Raw genomic sequence first — 21,401 nt, 5'->3', positions numbered from 1 at the left:
ATTCCCAGCTGAGTCTCAGCAAAAAGGCTATATGGGACTGAAAGACTTTTCATCCATGTGCAGATAGCAATCTGTATTCTAAAGCCAGCATACTCTACTTCACTTTTTGGTTTAATTTGCATAATATTGTAACTAACAAAAATCACATAGTTAGGATTTCTCTCTTCAAAGTAAATTTTAATGTTATGGACCCAGGTGTTTTGGTTTTTTTAAATACACTGAAAATCATGCAGCTGGGCCAGAGCATTAGCCCATGGGGACAATAACCACAATGACCTTCTGAACAGCCCAGAGGGGCCATATCTGTTATTCGACTTAGAAAGTTTGATTCAGTCTCAAGTTCTGTTGCTGTTGTGCCTGAAACACACACTGAAGGGCCTGGTATTATTGATGAAAAACATAATAAAGCCTGTAACAAAATGCTGTCACAGCAAACCCTTCATCTCTGATAAAACAGTCCTTCTGAGGGAACCTAACTCTTAGGAGCAGGAAAACCTGACCACTGCCTCTTCAGTATACACTCCCAAGGCCCTTACAAAAAACATGCTCAAGCACAAGGTACAGGGCTCCCCAGGAGCCTTTCAGACAAGGCATCAAAATTAAACAACAGCCTGAGCAGCAAAGATTACATTACACTGGCACTGGTAATATTCCAAGCATTGGCAGACCAAGACTCGACTGCAATTTATTCTATAGTGCAGATCACACTCTAGCATGATGTGCTGATGCTATCATGGAAAGCAGTTTTGCACAGTTATTCACAGATTACTTTGCTAATGAAAACCATGTTAACTTCTATATGGAGACATAAGTCTAAATCAGTGTAGCACCCAGGAACTCATGTTCTCTACAAAAGGAACCATTTTGTCAGTCTGTGCTATGCTCAATACAATAAAGTCTTTGCATCTGTGCAAAGAAATGTCAGGTGTCTACAAAACAGGGCACACATTACCTTGCCAGAGTTTATTTTGATTGTTGGTCTATTAGTATACCTGTATGTTCATGTGTGTGCATGCGTGCACGTGTATGTATCAGCACACTCCTTGCCCCGTCCTGCAGCAGGAGCTTCGTCTCCAGCAGCCCAGAGGCACCCAGTCTGCAGGAGGGGTGCAGGGCTAGGACCTGCCCTGTAGTGCTGCCAGGTTACTCAGTACAAGTATTTTTTTTTTAGCTTGACATAGGAAAAGTGAATGGATGCGATTAACCTGCACACGTTGTTCAACCATGCTGAACAGGAAAAGCTGCTGGATCGCTTATATGCCAACTCCCAGGTTGCTCTGAGACCAGAACTAATACAATACCAGTCTAGATACCCTGGAAGACACACATTCCTCATAGGATTTCTTTTGGAGGGTTCATATTGTTTTACAGTACCTGGCTAGTCTGTGGGCTGGACGGGTCGTAAGAAGGTACATAATTCTTCAGAGTATCCTGAGGATTCAGGTGGGGAGGGTATCTGATCGTTGGATGAGAGAAGTAGCTAGATGGGGCAGGAGGGAGAATAGCTTGTGCTGGAAATGGCAATGGTGACGGCGGAGGTGGAGTTCTAGTTGAGATGACTGGAGAAGATAAAATAAAATTAAAATTATTTTCACACTGTGTGTCTTCTAAATCTTCACCTCTGTATTACAGCAAGAAAAGTAAAAAGTCAGTTATAAATCAGTGCACTGCATTCCTGCTTCATGGCAATGGAAAAATGCTACTGTTTCAAACTCATAAATACTGTATCTTGTTTTAGTTTTGTGAATTATGCTACCATATTTTTTTTTTTCTTTAAACAGTAATCATTCTCCAGCATAAATACCAGTTCAATTATACAGTTTCCCCATCTGGAGCCCAAATAAACAAAATAAATATTTTACTCAATAAATAAAACCTACACTTTTAACTGCAGCACCTCAAGATAGGACAGCAAAGTCACCAAGTCCTAAGAAACAGTTAGTGATTTCTCACCATATTGCACTCCACCTGCCTCATGTGAGGATAATAACTACTCACCAATAATGCCATGAATATTAACTGACCTTGGTGAAAATGCTAATGAACATTCAACTTCAGAGCCTGGGAAACCAATCCATCTAACAAAAATACCTCTGACAAATAAAAAACTATCTAACCTATACATATTTTTCTTTGCATTCTTTTTCTTCCCAGCCCTTAAAATCACACACTTCTAATACATAGACTGTATGTAATGTCTAAATAACTAACAATGTTTTTACAGCAAAAGGAATGTACAGCATGTCCTGCTGCTGCCCAGTCGTCCAGCTGGAAGTTGAGAGTGTTTTTCTATCACACTGCACAATAACCCTTTTTCCACCCCTACTACACATCTAGAGGGCACCTCCTTGGCAACGTTTTTAAAAGGAGGTACAGAGTTCAATGGAAATGAAGAAAAGACAACACTGTCTTCATTTTCATTAGTGGGAGGGTACAAAATCAGGTCTGTGTAAGCAAGGTATTTTATAAACTGTTCATGGTTCTAGACTGTATGAGCACAAGCACACCAATACTGCTTTTCTGGATCACCTCTCATATCCTTTCTTCAGCTTAATTTTTAAATTACTTGCTATTTTTGAGCTAGGATGAAATCATAGTTTGCTCAAGAAAAAACAGCACTAGGAACGTTCCAAAATTGCTGTACTTGGTAATCAAAACCTTGCAAATCTCAAAACTCAATACCACTGACATAACAGAACAGGCTACACAGGTAGAAATCAGGTTTCTTAGCAAGTAAATGGCTCACCTACAAATTATATCTAAAAATTATACACTAAAGCAAATAAAAAGATCTACACGTAAGTATAGGGCCAAAAATAATTATGGAAGCTTCTTTTGTGACAGGCTCATTTAAATCACAGCTCCACCAGTTCAATTTAATCACAAAACATTTGTTATTGCTCTGACATGTGGGAGCTGTGCAAAACAAACACAAGTGAGCAGAAATCTAGCCCTTCCACTTCACCCATCATCTCCGATATGCTAGAGTATTTGCTGATGGTGGAAACCTTACAGAGTCCAGAATAAGTCCAGGCTCACTTTCACAATACAAAACAAGTGGACTTTAAGGGGAAAATAGTCCTTACATGTGAAACTGGGAAGAGGGAAAATTGAAATCATGGAGAAATCACAAAACAAAATCTCAAAGCAGAACTGAATGTTTAAGAAAAGAAGAAAGAATCCTCAAATCTGTTTTACTCCTCTAGTCACCTAGCTCTGCTCAAGAAATTAATCCCTTTATATGCAGTTCATAGGGAGACATGCTGAGCTGCTGAAGGGAGATTTCTGAGGACCATGTTCTCATCTGAAGAATTAGGATCACTTTCACCTCTAAAATTAACAAACTATGATGCTGGAATCTCCCTATCATTCCTGATAAACCCTCAAGATAACATGCAATCTGTCACATTTCCAGTGTTTCCTTCACACTTTAAGTGAAGTTTTACATGGATTTACTATGAATTTCAGAAAACAGATGTTAAAAAATATTTATCAGGACTCTTACCTCTTCAGACAGAGCGTTCAAATGAACCACTGGTATTTATTTCACTGTGTCACATAGTGAACATGGTTGTGACTTCTCTTGCATATTAAATCCTACCTATTCTGGTATTTAAATACAATATCGTCATAGCAACAATATTTAAAAAGGATGTAGGTGGGAGGAGGAAAGACAGTGAGGATTTTTCCTCAAGTAATTTTCTTCATGCAGTTTACAGCTTATTTTATTCACTGGTTAATCATAAATCCTTTCCAGTGTCTTGAAGCAGTCAGACTACCTGAACTGAGTTTAATGAGCATTTCTGTAGGGATACCCCAACCTCGTCCATTTCTACTCTCATCAATATTATAAATGGGATTAAGTCTCTAAGAAAGTCTGCAAAAATGCATCACAATCTGGTTGTAGGAAAGGAGAACAGACTAAATAAACGGGGAGGTATTTCTTCCTCCTCCATAACCCTCACCACTGTGTGCAACTCCTGGGATTCCTGGGTGGTGATGCTGGGGAAAAGTGCTCAGTCTTGGTGACGAATCCTGGGGAGAAGTAGGACTAAACAAAGGTTTTTCGGGTTTCTTCATAGTAGGAGAAGACATATCTGCAATAGAAAAACAATGGAACAGTGACATTAGCTCAGAAGCCTGTCTCAGGACACATAATTTTGTAGACTGAAGATATTTATTTTTACTGTTCTTGAATAAATATTGTTTGGTGACCCAAATCCCCCATGACCAATAAACTAATTTTAAACTATTGCTTTAAAACTTGAGAATGAATAATAATTCCCTAACTGGTCTTTGTCCTGCAAAACACAAACTGCATTCCTTTCGTACCAGACAAGCCAAACAGGGAAGAAATGCATGCCTTCAGAACCTCCCTAGACACTTCTCAGCTCCCCAGAACATCATCAAATCATCTTCTCCTTCAACAGCCACATAACCTTTATTGCATTTTTTAATGGAACACCTACACTCAGGTGTGTAGGGTAACTGTCATACACATGTTGGTTTATGGTATTTATTATTTTGTTATTTCAAAACCCATCCCTTACCCTTCCCAAAACCATAGTGAAACAATGTAACCTCCCTAAGAATAAAGGATACTTTAACTTCTCTATCTCATATTTTCCATGTCTCAAGTAGGGCCTTCCCACCTCTTCCTTCGAGCTTCCCTATCAACAAAAACATCTCTTTAAAACTCACTGTGTGAAGGTAACACCCTAGTAGGGGCAAACGTATGATTTCTACCATGCAGCATTACTGATACTGCATAAAGCAAAAACACTACATCCTTTCTGAAAGGTTAAATTAATTAAACAACATTTGCTGGGCTCTGCAGCAAATTATGTCAAAGTTAATTATAATATTTTTGTAGGACATACATCAATGTCATAAATGGGTTCCATTTCAAATCAATGGGACTAACTCATGTTTAAAGCAAAGGTCATTTCTTAAGTACTGGACCAGGGCCATGTTGCAGCTGACTTTCCTACATGGTCCACGTTAGCCCTTAAAGTGATTTTGGCACTTTTAATATTGGCACACTGTATTGTGCTATTCTGGGGGATATACAATCATCCTGGAGTCACAGACAGGCCTGCAAAATGTGAGCGCCTTACTGACACCAAACTGGACCAGTGCTTTTTGAGCTGGCTGGATTTTATGAGTGAGTTTTCACTCCAAAAGCTGTACTTAAAGCAGAACCCATCAAACTGAGAGACCCCTTGTCCACTCTGCCCCATCCCACTGTTAAGCCCTGCCTAGGCTTTGGCACCAGACCCAGAGCAGACTCCACCAGTGCCCGTCCATCACCCTCCTGGCGACTCCCCTGCTCCACTCTGCTCCTGACTACTAAGTCTGGTGATTTCCCAGGTACCCTGCAAAGTTCACCTCTTCAAGAAGGCTGCTGAGAAAGGATTTGATTCAGCAAAACTTTCAGCTAGTGTGAGGAACTGCTTTACAACAGAACAATTTAGCACTCATTCAGGTTTAGCAGATATGACAAAGGTTACTGTATGCTTTTTATTGTAATGACCTGTTACAATTTTATGTTGTTATCAAAAACACTGAGTGCCGACAGAGGTGTCTCTAGCTGCCTTATAAAAACTCAGTAAATAAATTTTCATTGAGGAAGAAAACAGAGAAATATTTTGTTTCTTTGAATCCATTGCCAGGTAGCAAAGTCACCAAATAGTTGCAGTTTTGTTAAACACATTCTGCTAAGCTAAGAAAATTAATACGTAAAATTGCAAAAAAACAATTTAATTGAGTTTTGCATAGGCAAACCATGATACGAAGGCACATTAATTCTGGAATGATTTCAAAATATTTTATTATAATTTATTTTCTGCTGAGATGACAACCCCAGCTTCTTCACATAAGGCCCTAGTTCTGTAAACACAAGAAAATTCTCACACCAACCCAGCAGATAGAAGATTTTATAAAAGCCCGGGACAAAATTAACCAACTACTGTCTTTGTACTGTGGTTCTGTGCATGCACAATCTCTGTCTCTTCATAAATAATACGTTACAGTCTAAGAAAAAAGGTAACTGTGCCTAGCAGCTTGTAGACACAGCTTCCCACTACAAGGCTGTGGTCACCAGCAGTTGTCACAGAACTAACTTATCAGTGATCAAATATCTTGTTGACTGTACCACATACAGGCTACCACAAAAGACAGAATGTACAAACAGTTTAATTTTATTTCAGATTAAAAGTGCTGCACTTAAGCCTCCCTAAGGGAAAAACCAAACCATGGGCTGGAAAGGGGAAAATCTTTTCCTTATGTAAAGCTCATACTCAACAAAAGAACCCATGAAAGAGAGAGCTGCCTAGCTCCTCAAGGTCTGCATGCATCAGCTGCTCTGATTTCTGGAATGCACCAGATTTAATTTGGTTAGTGACTGTTACTTCATTAAACAAGCAGAAGTTGTTGTGTTTTTTCAAAACTGAAATATTTCAGTTGCTTTAAAGACGTATGCTATATGAAGTGCAATGTAATCAGACTATCCATTAACCCCCCAGTGGCATCACTAATTTGAAAAGAATCTACTGAAAAGGAGATTGGTGCCTATGACAACTCTCGCATTTGCTTTAAAAATGTGTAATTTATTCCTGCCTCTACTTTACAGAAGTAAAAATTGTAGTTAGCATATAGAAAACAGATGGCAGAAATTGCAAAGTTAAATGCAATGAACTTCTTCTACAGGAGACAGTTTCCTCACCAAGGTGAACACGACTGGTAGTCAGGAATAGAAAATTCAGCACTGCCATAAAAATACTCATTACCCACCAAAACAGTGACTTCAACATACACTGCACAGCACACCACCATGAAGTATTTTCAGAAGTCTTGTTATATATAGTACAGGCAACTGCAAGTAGTAACAGCTGAAGTGCAGGAAACGGCTTCTTTGTTAAAACAATGCACTTCGCACTGAGAAGTAATTCCAGATAGCCCCTTTCCCCCCCCCCCCCCCCGGCAGCCCCTGTGGCTCTCCCCGTGTGTGCCTGGCCATCATAACAGAGTATTCACGCTCCTGCCACTGCCGAACAGCAGATGCAGCCCACAGGGGAGACAGAACAATAACTGTTTGTATAGGTTAGGAAGAAAGGCTGCAGCCGTCTCCTCCTTGACCAAAAGAGGAGATTTAAAGCTTTATTAAGAAAACATACAAGTTGCATTTCTCTGGAGAGTTACCAGTTACAAGAATAAAAAGTGGGGAAAAAATTAAAAATGCAAAACACTTTTTCACTGTCTTTAATTTTGTTCATAAGAAACAGTGCCTTTAAATAAAGCAGAATGAGCTGGAGTGACATTGAGACTTCTTATGATTTTACTAGGGGGTTCTACATAATAGAAAACACACATTTTTCTCATTTTAAAACTGGTCTTGTTTTTTCCACATCATAAGGTATAGTCTCATAGCTACACAGAGCTTGGTTATACTGACACGTACATAATGAATGACAAACAGAGAACAGAAAAATAGGCTACTTGCTATTATGTCCGTGTCAAAGTTTCAGGAATGAGATTCCAATCCTTATTACTTTGAGAATTAAAATAAAACGTTTTCAACTGTGATTTATTTTTAGACTTTTGGAACAAATGCTAAGTACAGATGAAAAACAGAAAGATGCCGAAAGCGCTTGGTCAAAGTTATCAAAAGGTCTATATTAATCAGACACTATGTCCTGTCCTGCTGAGAATTTTCTTCAAATGTGAAAAACAGGCTTTTTTTTTTTAATTCTCAGTGCTATTCCAAATCACTTTTGCCTGTATTCTCATATTACTGTGGAGTTACAGTATGTATGCACCCAAACAGGTGGCATGTTATACATTTTAAAGCATCTCATCAAAGAAAAAGGGGCTTATGCAAATAAAAAGAGTTAGATCATCTCATCAGCCAACAAGGTAAATCTGTCACATAGGAAGGCAGAAGAGCTGCTGTGAAGCATAGTGTATGTTGCCTGTTCATCATCAGCCTGCACAAATGGTGCTCCAGATGTATAGCTGTTCAAGACAGCCCAAGGCAACAATTCTGATCAATTCTAATGTAATAAAATGCTGCGGGGAAAGTGCAGAAACGTGTTTACATCAGCCTTTAATTACACTATTGTTCACTTCCAAAGAACCTTAGGAAACGCTAATGAGACATGAGTTTTGCCAGTTTCCTCATCAAAGCAAAGACCCTCTTCCTCAGTCTGAAGCTTGTCATCCAGGCAGTTCTCTGGATTAATGTCACCTTAGCACACCACTGGGCAAGCCACCTGTTAGGAGAACTTGGCTGGAATTGAACAGTGATCCAGAGCAAGTTCAAACATCCGCCTGCCTGTTTCTGAACACCCAATCTGCTTTCTTGCTCACCACCACAACAGGGCAGCTGCTCTTTCATGCTCAGTTCATTCTCCAACTCTTCTCATTAATACTTTTTCTACTGCTTAGTTTCTCAAGACTTTCTTTACAAGGTACTCTCCTGCAGACAACAATCTGTAAAGATTCATTTTCAACTCATTAGTATAGCAACACCTCCAGAGAAAACAAAACAAAACAACATTCATCTTACTGTATATATAACCACAGTGAAAGCAGGAAAGCTATGGAGTCCATAGCACCACTTGCAAGCTGTAAGAGGCATCCTTTCATACTACAGCTTTAAATGAGGTACTATTATCCCAGAGGCAGTACCTGGAATAATTTCTGGTGGCACAATGCACTACATACAGCTGGGCCTCACTCTCCACTGCCTCCATCACATCTGGTAGGTACACTTGTGTGAAGCACATGTGAAAACTTAAGTACAATTTCAAATTCACATCAGACAGCTGGATGATGATGATAAATCATGACAAATCCCACTGATTTTCAGTAGGGTCAGTATTGTTTTACACCTGTGCTTGTACAGAATGAGCAGAGCCACTCTGCACAGGCAAAGCCAGCATCACCAATTTTCAGATGTGCTCACTCTGATTTCCTTTAACCCTATAAGCATTCTCTAATTCTCAGCTGTAGGTCTCAACAAGGGACCTAATACTGACCACTGACAGCTGAGTGATTCCAAAGCACAACCACCTCTCATTCATAAGAAAAAGGCTTTGTTGTATCTGCCCTAAAGACTGGGAACTAGTACTGGATAGAAACCAAAAATACTGAAAATAAAAACATTTTAGTTAATTTACCTTCTTCACAAAAAGGGAATGGTGACGTATTTTTGTGAATAAATAGCAGAGAAAGACAGATGTGCCTGAACAGCTTGGTGTCTGAGATACTTGATGTCTAGAACAGAGACAGACTTGCTGGGATTCCTCTTCAGTATCAGGCAGAGATCAGGCTTTGCATCTAGCTCTCCCACTATCCAAATCCATGCCCTAATCATTGGCTCGTTGGTGTCTCATCCCCCCTCACTGTATCTTGGACCAGAGAGAAGCCCTCCTAAAAATTTATTTAGTTCCCTGAAAAATTTAGTTCTGATAATCAATGTTTTCTTGAGTGGAAAATCAACAAAACAAACCAAACAAAAAAAGTCATTACCAGTTTTGTTCCATGACTTTCTGAGACACGTGTATCAATTCTCAGTGTGAAGGCCTTTGTCCTCGCTTTTGCAAGAAACAGTGAGGTCTTTACATGAAAATATATATGCATGTTGCTTAAGAGTTGAGAGTGGTTTGAACTTAAGAAGCAGCCAGTGTTAAGGTTCAAAGAGAGCTCCCTTCAAGTTTACAATCCTGATCTCGTTTTTATTTTTGCTTCTACATCAAGTGCGGAAAAGCATTTTACAGAGGAAAATTTTATACTAGGTTATTTCAGTGTACAAAGATTTTATAACTTCCCATCTTCAAATCAGCCTACTTAGCCCCAATATTACTTTCACAGGCACACCTCTAATATTGTACAGTCCAGTCTACCACACTGTGACACTGGTTTTCCTATCAGGAACCATGCCTGAGGCTAAACAAACACTCTGTTGTGCTTTTTTGCCTTTTCATAACAGAGAACCATATCAATGTATTCTCTTCCGTGATTTTTAGTGAAAAACCAATGAAGAGGAGAGGAACTAACTGGAATTTCTTCCAATGCCATTTTTCAGTACTGCAAGCTGGTGAGAAAAGTACTAAAATATTGCAATTCAGAGAAGCTACAGCAAAACAAGAGTAAATTTCTTACAATAGCAACTTAATTACTTCCTTGTTCATTCTCTATTAATCTTTTCTATAAATTACACTATTTTATTTTGCATTGTTCAGTAAGTATTAATTTACACGTTAATTAACAAGTTAATTAACATGTAAGAGAAGAAAGTGATGCAAGAACTTTCTGACATCTGAAACGTGACAGTCAAAAGCCCTTTAGATGAAGTAAACATGTCATTTTTCTCATCTTTATCTACATGCAAACTTGCAGAATACTGTACTCCATTACCAACAGTTACATTCTGTGGGATGTGTTAACCTTCAAGATTCTTTTTTTCCCCCCTCAACAGAAAGTGGTTTGGACAGAAGATAGAAAGGTTGTATCTACCTGCCCTCACATCCTCCAGAACACTGGGGGTGGGGGAGGTGAGGGGCATGAGGAAACCCAGATGAGTCTCTGTCCAGACAAATTGTAGGATGCTTTTTGTTGGTGTGTGCAACTAACTGCATAAAGTTTGACAGCCGTATTTCTTCATTGCATTACTGATTATCCTACATTTTATGTACAGAAAGCAAAACAACTCAGTACCGCAAAACAGTAACTCCTGTTAAAATTGCATATGCTCACTTTTGAAAGGTATAATTCAAGTGCATGGTTATCTAAGTTAAGGTAATTGGGATGGCTGCATACATATTTCTAAAATTAACTGATTTTTGTTTTTTCTTTAATTTTTCAGTTTCAACAAAAGGAAGCTTATAAAACAGGAGAAGAAGAAAGATGTGATGGTAAGATTAGAGCATTAATACTGAATACGTACACATCAGAAACATCTGCATCCCAAAGTAATTTGAAAAAGTGTTTAACAGTAGGATAGGATATACAGACCTAATCCCGTAACAGTTGTTTGACAGTGTCATGTGATATGTAAGTAATTAACTGCCATACTGAAGAGATTAATGCTATTTAAATTTACATCTAATCCCACTAAGATTAGGCTGAAAATATGGCACCCTATCCTGCAAGAACAGTAGGCAGCAATTCTTCATTCTCACCCTTCAAACCCACCTTGCCACTCCTCATCAGAAAGTTACAGTAAACCTCCTGGGAAAGCCGCATCATCAGCATGGCTATGTTATCATGCCTGCGCTGTTTCTTGTGAGGAGACAAATACCATTTTTTTTCCATGCATTGATCTGCTGGCATAAAGCTGGCCAGTCTTCCTCACCATGCTGGAAGCATTGTCCAGCTGCAAGACCCCCAGGACACAGGTGTCGCCATGGAGACCATGGGGAGGTGGGGTGCTGCTGTTGGAGGGAAGCAAAAATCTCCCACAGCTCTGCCGTGACCCAAGGGGGAGGTGGTACAGTGCCAGACTACACCTCTGCAGCCTCTCCTGCCTCACTTCTCCCCACAACTTCAGACTCGGTTTATCCAACTGCCTCTGCCAGCACAGCCCACCAGGTGCCCTGTGGGAAGAACTTAGTAACTCAGAGCTCAGTGGGGCGGCTACCCGTTAAACGTGGAGCAGGTGCTGCAGGTAACTAGACTGACTTTGGAAACAGAGATAAAAAGCATAAGACCAAAAATATAATGTTGCTGCCATGCACTATAGTAAAGAATGTACTATAACAAATATATATACTGTCATTAACAAATGCACATGAGGCTCCAAGTACTCTGCACTGCCATACATAATCCTTGAGCAGTCACTGTGTACTTTAGGTACCTTGAGTACTTTTGTGTTTAACTTTACACTTCAGAAACAGACCGGGCCATTTCATCATCTATGAATCATTGTTAAGAGATGAGATTCCAGTAGATAGAAGAGCACTATGGGAGACTGAGAGAAATCTAATTAAAAGCCAAACAAATTATAAAGACTTTGGAGTACATTTTAGTCATTATTAAATTATCCTGCAGAAAGTCATCCAAACTTCAAGGAAAAATGCACAGCTATAACATCTCATTAATGCTGAGAATCCAAGGACCTTGGCTAGAAAATGAAATCAATATCATAAACTTAACTACAGAAGTTAGAATAGTATTCCCAATTTCTAATGCAATAAGATTAAAGAGGCATTTGAGATAAAACAATCAAAGGGAAATTGTTGATTTAGAAGCATTTAGGTTGTGGCATCTCCTTTTTATTACTATTATAGTCTATACTGGTAACAATTTAGGATGGTTTAATAGGTGTGGTACATTAATTTAATTGTAGATCTATCTGGGGAATGGTTTTGAAAGGAGACAAAATCATTAACTCACACAGAAATACACTGCTTTGATCAAGTTTGATACAGTTTGCATGAAAGCAGTAAAAAAGAGAAATTAAGAACCTTTTCAAATGTATCTATGTATACAGAACAGAAACAAAGAATCTCTCAATGAAGACAAAAAAGAGAGGTGACTAGAAAAAGTTACAATATGTGGGCTAAATTAATTTTTTTCACCTCATGGATGTACCATTACTGAAAAACATGCCTCTGATTCATGAGGTTCATTCTTTTGGTAACTGCAGACATTCTACACCACATAGGTTAGATCATACAGAATAATACTTAACCTACAATTTCTAATAGGAGCTGATCAGTTTCAAAAATGCTAATGAAATCTCTTATTCAGTAACATTGGAACAGAACAATTACACATAATAGCTCCTGGGCCATATCTTGCAGTAAGACATGCATTTTATCACTAATTTCAATCAAAGGACATCTAGAGTGAGCGTCAAGGTAGAATCAGAATCATAGAATAATTCAGGTTGGTAAAGACCTTTGAGGTCAAGTCCAACCATTAACCCAGGACTGCCAAGTTGACCACAAAACATTGTCCCTAAGTGCCTCATCTACCTCCATGGATGGTGACTCAACCATCTCCCTGTGCAGCCTGTTCCAATGCTTGACAACTCTTTCACTGAAGAAATTTTTTCTAATATCCAATCCAAACCTCCCCTGGTGCAACCTGAGGCCATTTCTCCTTGTCCTGTCACTTGTCATCTGGGAGAAGACACTGACCCCCACCTGCCTACGGCCTCCTGTCAGGTAGTTGTAGGGAGCAGTAAGGTCCCCCCTGAGTTTCTTCTTCTCCAAATTAAACCCCAGTTCCATCAGCTGCTCCTCGTAACAGGATGTTGCCATAGTATAAAGTTTGTCACAGAGTAAGTGCTATGCACACAAGAAAAATACCCTTTGGCACTTACATCTTTCACGTATGTATATGTGAAATGCATGTGCTAGCCCTGATGTATTCAACTCACTGATGACACATGTAAAACACTAAGTAAAAGGCCTTGCTACAATGTACTAGTCAAAATAAAAGACAAAGAACCTACAATGAGATTTTTTACAGTGACTTTATTGAGCAAATAACAGCCATTTCCAAGAACGCAAAAAAGCAAACCTTTTCATATGCTTCCAAATATATCTCCCATTGTATTTGTCATTCTGTCTGTATTTCTAAACATTTTATTACTCTTCGTTCATTCAGAAACTGAAATTTACATGGGCTGAAGGAAAAGTCAGGTCACTGCTCTGCCCATAGTTGAAACTTCCTCATCTGCTACTCTGAATATTTGAAGATACTTATGAATAAGTTGTAAATTGGCATAAAGCTATTCTAACCACATAAAAACAGATATAATCTCTGTTGCTTTATTTTTTTGAGAGAGTATAAACTTAACATTATTCTTACCCATTAGAGGATGTAAATTTTCTTGATGTACAAGCAACTTCACTCACTTTAAAAGAATGTTTTTGCTGTCCTGTTCATGGATTTTATTTTCTTTCTCTGCCTTTTTAATTAAACATTGGAAAGCTCCTTCACCTATTTTTTTGTACCTAGTGCCTTTCAAGCTCTAAGGATAAGAAAGCACTTTTCATCTTTATGAGAGTAAAATTTAACTTATTTTACATACCAGCAGGTTTAGTGGTAAAATTGTCACTATGGAAACAAAAACTAAACCAATTCGCTATTAATTTTAATTTTGTTTCAACTATCATGGCAGAACTACTGATTTTTAACTAGCAAACATAATGCTCATTCACTGATCACTACTAATGTCTTGTTCTGCAACCAGAAAGAAAGAGAACCCAACTGGTGGCCTCCTCCCAGGCGAGCCTTCCTTGCTAATGCTATCGTTTGTTACCACTTTCAGCACCACAGCAGCCAACAGGATAAGAGAAGCCATGGCTAAGAATTTTCTCTGGAAATACACTTTGAAAAGTTACTCTTGGTGAAAAGTACTTCTCACTCTATGAATGTGAAGTTATGAAAACTTACCAAATGGCAGCATTTGACTACTGTGCACACATCATCCTAGTTAAAAACACAGAAAATTCACATAGATTCATAAGGTGTGCATGGTTGTGTGTGTATATATATATATGAAAGGTATGTGTATGTGTGTGTATACATTGATTAAAGAGTATTTTGAAATATTAAAAAATACAAAGGCAGATGTAACAGAAGTTACTAGCAAGACATAAATGCTTTAAAACATGCTTTGACATACAAGGATTTTGAGAACTCAGACTGAATCAAAAACACAGAAATGCATTTAACAGATATTCATCAAGGTAAAACTTTGCAAGATGAATTCATCTGTTAGATGGAAACTATGAGTTTTTAAAGCATTAACCTTCAGAAGGAGCACCAGGAGCTGGAAAAAATCCTGAACTCTGTCCAACACAGGCCACCAAAAAGCCAAGGTGATCTGTCACTGTTCTCAACTCCTGGACCACATTAACTACTTCCTCTTTTAGTTCCCTCACTTCAGAAATGAGAACGTCCATCTTTGACAGTCCATGAGAAGAAGGCCCAAGAAGGAAAGAGCCATCGGGAAGGACCCCAATGGGAAAGGAGTGTCCGGTGGGTGGGGAGAAAGCAAAAGGGGACAAGTATCCAGAAGAGGGGTATCCAACAAAGGGGGTTGGGACCTGAGAAGTGGAGGGTCCAACAGCTGCTGGCCAATCAACGGGTGAAGGCGGTCCAGCTGTTTCAGTTTTAATGGTATGCTGGCATCTTGGCTCTTGACTGTTGATAGAGGTGGGTGTGGTGTAAGAGAGTGAACGTGATGAAGAAACTGTAAAATTAAAATTTACTTCATTGTATATTGACATTCAGTATTTCCATACACCTGACTACTACAGAAATCCACATGAATCTCTCCACTTTTATCATGACTAGTGTGCACTGGTAATAACCCATTTTATTTATTTACAACATACACAATGTTGTAACACTATAACAGTAAAACAGATCTCAAGGATAAATACTGAAATCGTCTGCATATGTCAATGTACTTCGTCAAGATAGCTTTTAGAAGCCATAGATGCACACATGGTGCTCTGTTCTTCTGATATTCCTGTTTCCTTATAAGTTAAAAGAAAAAAAAAATACAACCTGATTTACTTACCAGTTAATAAATCAGTTCTTAGCCTATTAGATGTAAAGTAATTTTTATTCACTGCACTAGTTGCTAGTTTTGTTATATTTTTACTAACGTCTTCTTCCAAATAGGGAGGACGATTTTTACTTTTTTTTACCATACAAGATTTTTTATCCTCCCCAGAATTTCTAAAACACTCAGCAAATTTACTCATGCAGCAAGTGCCTCTCTATTTCACAATGTATTACTACACTAATGCAGGAACTCAAAATTTTGTCTAATACAGAAACATGTAAAGAATTCAGTAACAGCAACCTAGAAAAAGGAAGACTGCAAGAGATTTACAGCACACTACTTCTTAGATCTAGATGTATTTCCACCTGGTAGAAATATAAGATATGATCCAGACATTATTTAAGTTAGTAAGGCATTCAGCTGGGAAAACCAAGGCATGAGAGAAAACAAGTAACTTGCACAAGATCTGTCAGCGGACACAGAAAGTCCTCATTGTCAAGTTAGGGCTCTGTTTCTAAATAATGCACCATTCTCAGAGATGGCTTTCCACTTTCTTAGGCTCTGGACTTTTTGGAAGGTGGTTAGTTATTTGGAAAGCTAATGGTAAACAGAAGGTTTAGGAAAAATATTTGCAGTTATAAACCTGCCCATTTGCTCTGCAGGAAGACTTCACACCTGTTTCAAAAAATCCTGCAAATAGAGTCATATTTTAAGTATTTTAACATAGCAAAAATAATGGCACAAACTACAGAATCTTCCCACAATGACTGAACGTATGTAAACACAAAACCAACATTGTAAATCCACAGTAATATTTTTTTAAAATCTGATTTTGAAGCTGTTACAAATACTCTTGTGGTTACATACATTTTTAAACTAGTCACAAACATTTGCAAGCCAATGAAGTAAAACTCCAAGACAGTATCATGGCTTCACAAGTTTTCCTTTTCTTCCATAAGGATTTATAATCTGACCTCAATAAACACAAACAAAATTTTTTTTAAAATAATAATTTTGGTTCATTATAATTTTTATATATTTTTATATCACAGCAATAACATGCATAACAATACTAGAGTATTGGATAATGAAGCTGCTGCTCATAAGCCTTCACGGATTGGCTTTGACCAACCTTATGCCATCTAAAGTTCTCATTTTCCAGATAGGCTTACTTATTTCTGCCCAGAATTACATCTGCAAACAGATCTTACAATAAGACCATAAAATACAACATCTGGAAATCTTATCAAAACATTTTTGGAAGTAGTACAACAGGAAGAAGATAGATAACAGCAAAAGGAAAAAGTCTGGAGTTTTATAACTGAAAGTAGAGTGTGGTATAAGGAAGATTTTATTGTAGCTGAGCTAGATTTCTTTTCCTTAGTTTCACAAATGCCAAAACCTGGCTAAACAACAAGTACTCCTTGTGGTGGGTTGACCTTGGCCAGATGCCAGGTGCCCACCAAGCCACTCTATCACTCCCCTCCTCAGCAGAACAGGGAGAGAGAAAATAAGATGGAAAAAGAAAAAAAAAACAAACCAACACTTGTGGGTCAAGATAAAGGCAGTTTAATGAAGCAATAGCAAAAGGTGTGTCTGCAGAAGGAAAACAGACGATGTTACTGTCTAATTCCCATCAGCAGGTGATGTTCAGCCACTTCCCAGGAAGCAGGGCTTCAGCGGGCGTAGCAGTTGCTCCGGAAGACAAATGTCATAAATAACGAATGTCCCCCTTCCTCCTCCTTTCCCTTAGCTTTCATACCTGAGCAGACGGCATGTGGTATGGAATATCCCACGGGCCACTTGGGCTCAGCTGTCCTGCCTATGTCCCCTCCCAAGACCTTGCCCACCCCCAGCCCACTGGTGTGTGTTGGGGGAAGGTTGGAGAGGCAGCCTTGGTGCTGTGTGAGCGCTGCTCAGCACTAGCCAAAGCACTGGGTGTTACCACCACCTTTCCAGCTACCAATACAAGCACGGTACTGTGAGGGCTGCCGTGGGGCCCAGCCAGACCCACACACTCCCACAGTCATGTTCCTGCCCTTCATGATGCATGCTTGCACAGTAGAGAAACTGTAGAAACTACGAATATTACAGAAGAATCGCTCATACAGAATCACACCTCTCCTGATGTCTACTTACCTACTAAACTACGTACTAGTTTTTCACAGCAATAAAAGGTTGATCTAACCTTTCCACTCCACTGAAAATTTTCGTGTCATATTTTGAATCTCTGTATATCTCTGTATTAGTGATTCATCTTTGTCCCACTCTCTCCCACTCAAAATGGTTAGACACCTACAAAACTCCCAACTACTTTATTCCAGCCTGTTCCAGCTATCGTTTTATTGTGACTATCTCCCATTCCAAACTATCACTGTCATCTCACTACTGCTACTTTACAAATGCTGCTAAATAAAGATGCGAAAAGTCTTCATGATAGAAGAATCTTTCAAACCTATGCCATTTCTATTTCTATGAAAATACATTATGCTTAGGTATGTAGATGAAGAAAGTAGATCTATTTCGGGTCAGAAGTTAAGAGACTCTTCTCTGTTGGGTTCAAAACAGAGACAATGAAACTGAAATCAATAATGCTATATCTTAATAACAACGCTATTTCTGATTTGGTTTCTCTTAGAAAAGTTAAAATTCCATCAGAGTGAAAGAGAAGCAACTTACCCATAAACATGGTACCTTTGCATATTCTTATTTGTGGGTACTGTGGAATTGTTCACCTTTCTGGTGTTGATGACCTTTCAAGACTGCCTCAAAAAGCAGTGCCTGTTGGGACTACATGCACATTCCCTGGTGACACTGGATAAACATGATTTTGATCCCAAATGTCTTCTCCTTTTTTTAATTTATGCCTAACCTCATATGACATGCAGATCTCCATGAGAGAAACGGAAGTAGTACCAGTGAGATTGCTCATGTAGAAACCACCTCCAAACTTTTCTTTCTATTATCTTTGTGCTTGCAGGCATAAGGAAACAGAATATAAGTTTCCAGAAATAACATATCCTCGTAAGACCTCTGTGTCCAAAAGGAGCTTTACACAGATGCATGCTAGTATGAAGATGATATCAAGCACCTACCAAACTAGCATCAGAACAAACATGCCAAGAGCTGCAACACATCCCTTCCCAGTGAGATCCCTGGTGTAGAAACCACCTCCAAACTTTTCTTTCTATTATGTTTGTGCTTGCAGGCATAAGGAAATAGAATATAGGTTTTCACAAATACCATATCCTCATAAGACCTCTATGTCCAAACGGAGCTTCACACAGCTGCATGCTAGTATGAAGATGATATCAAGCACCTACCAAACTAGCATCAGAACAAATATGCCAAGAGTTGCAACATACCCCTTCCCAGTGAGACCAGGTACTAAAGACAAGCCCTACAGTCACTACCTTACAGTGTTTCCACAGCAGCAGGATAACCTCAGAATGTGACTGGAGCCAATCATAAATGTTTAGGGGCAAAAAGCTTATGCTTCTCCCAGTATAATGGTTTTCAGATTGGACAGTGGTATACCTGTCCCTCTGCAGGAATGGAAAAACATGTTAAGGACAGAAAAAACAAAGTCCCTCAAAGTGTCTCAAAGGCAACCTTTTTGCCAGGGATCTGGTAAAATATTCACTAGGACCAGCAGTGCTGGAGAACAGGTTATTCAGGAAGGAAAGTAAACTCCAGGAAACAAAAATAAATACACTGATTTGTGTCTATCTCTTTTATTTCCTCTTGCTCATCTTTTGAAGTTCTATGCTTTATGAAACATATAGAGAAAGCTAAAGGCTCTTTCAGTCCAGAACTCTAGCTACCCAATGGCAGAGAAATTAAGCAAAGGTTCATTATAAATCTACTCAAGCAATCTGAACAATAACATTGTTCGCTACTGATAAATGTGACATGATAAAAGGCTGGTAAAACTGAAAAAGCTAGTATTCACAGAGCACAGATCTTTGCAAGCAGAATGATTCAAGAGTTACAAAACAATTTAGGTAGTTAAGAACTGTAGAGATCATCTGGGAAATGCTCTTGCTGTTCATGCAGCACTGCATTTCTTGGAAGCCCCTACAGTTCACTCATCAGCACAAAAAGACTTCATTTCACAAGTGGGAATACATGAAGACCACTTCAGAAAGGAATGATGGGCAGTCCTCCCCACGATCACAAAAATAATTTATATAAAAAGCTCAAAAATTAGTTGAGGGACAATCCTGTCCTTTATGAAAAATAGTAATAAAGTGTCATAGCAGAGCAGGTTAACAGTCACAGAGGGAAATATTTTGCCTAGGAAGATTCTAGGCTGGCACAGCTGCTATTTAACTGTTCTTAAGTTTGGTTATGCAAAGACATGGGAAAGAATTTTTCATATACATATATACATATACATATATATTTTTTTTAACAGTAAATGCTGCAAACAGCTAGAAATAAAAAAATACCAGAACCTCCATGAGAAACAAGTACAAAAGAAATGATGAAGAAAGACTAGCACACATTGTGTGAGAGGAACAGCCTAATGATGAGAACATAGATCAGAGGGTAGGCAGAAGCAGATTAAAAGGAGACCAACTGTAACAAAAACTTAAAAATAAAAGGCAGCTAAATTAAACAACAATCACATGCCACCTTGCACACAGAGATGAAAAAGAAAACTTAGCATGGAAAAAAAAAACACAGAAAGAAAGGAAAAAAAAAGCCTAAGACAATATAAAAATGAAGTAAGTCCAAAGGGTCATTTGGTTATTAGGAACTGAGAGCAATGATGAGCAATGGATGGGGAAAAGGAGGGCAACACCGGCAAAGGAAGCAATGATGTCTTTTTCTCCATTTCACTTTTACATACTGTGCTGTACATTTCATAGACTCTCCAAATAGCTGCAGCACCTCAGCCACAGGATCCATTAACCAACACTGTGCAACTACATGTGAGTTTAAAGACATTTTCAAATCACAAAGGTGAGCGAAAAGACTACATTGTCATCCAGGTTCATAAAGCATAAAGATAACATGAGGGAAAGTTAGGACAATTACTTTTACTGTTTTGACAGTCATAACTTTCTTCTGCACACAATTATTTCCCTTGCTTCTGATAACCCAAAACACAACACTTACCAACAACCATTAATATATGGATATAGTGCCACAAAGCTAAGTGTGGGCTCTTCAAAAAAGAGCCTGTTGGACCTATTCTGAGTAACCAGTATGGACTAAACACAGATACAGGAGTCTGTCATAGTAAAACAAAAACTGAGTAAACTACTGTTGACTCAACCACAGTATGGAGATGTTTTGTTTTTCACTTGAAACCATTGTACTCAAAATCCTGCTGGGATGATTGTAGCATACAGAATATCAAGTACCTCACCCGTCACACACCTTTACCAACAATAGTTAAGGCAGTCATCAGATGGAAAAATTATTATGTGTTTGTTTATACCATATCCTGTTGACGGTTGGTGTTAACTACATTTACAAAACCAGCAAGCATACATACCAGACAGAAAAATAATGATTCTTCTAAAAAAAAGCCATCATTTTATTGCAGTAATGGAAAGGCAGATGCAGAGATTTATTGTGTATGCTTGTGTGTATATATATATGGTATATATTTGAATATACTTTGAGGTAAAATGGTCCCATGTTACTCACCTTGATCTCTTTCATGCCATGTCCGACTCCCCGCAGCTGGTGAATTTGGAGAAGGATAAAAGTCTCCTGTTGGGCTTGGCTCCATATTTTCATCTATGGAGATAGTTTTGGGTCTTTTGCTGTTGAAGTAATGTGAGATTTGGCAGTGAATATAAGTGGCTAGCAGCAGTATATAATGTTTGGATTTCAAAAAATATTTCAGTAGAAA

The 21,401-nt window shown here is 38.6% G+C and overlaps 1 protein-coding gene across 10 annotated transcripts in view; it reads right to left on the bottom strand.

Annotated features, from left to right (window-relative positions):
- NFIB (nuclear factor I B) overlaps positions 1–21,401 on the bottom strand; it is a 274,440-nt gene that overhangs the window by 40,791 nt on the left and 212,248 nt on the right. For 9 of the 10 annotated variants that reach the window (XM_040580926.1, XM_040580928.1, XM_040580931.1 and 6 more), the window contains exons 6-8: positions 21,194–21,312; positions 3,966–4,097; positions 1,375–1,559 (exon numbers count right to left, since the gene is read on the bottom strand). In XM_040580926.1, the coding sequence (XP_040436860.1) occupies positions 1,375–1,559; positions 3,966–4,097; positions 21,194–21,312 (436 nt within the window). Of the gene's footprint in view, positions 1–1,374; positions 1,560–3,965; positions 4,098–13,464; positions 15,212–21,193; positions 21,313–21,401 lie in introns of those variants that run through there. The other variant, XM_040580935.1, reaches the window with a different exon arrangement.

This window comes from Falco naumanni, chromosome Z (assembly GCF_017639655.2).
Source record: "Falco naumanni isolate bFalNau1 chromosome Z, bFalNau1.pat, whole genome shotgun sequence".
Lineage (NCBI taxonomy): Eukaryota > Metazoa > Chordata > Aves > Falconiformes > Falconidae > Falco > Falco naumanni.
Note: the sequence above shows the minus strand (reverse complement) of the source record. Positions and strands in the feature narration are given on the sequence as shown.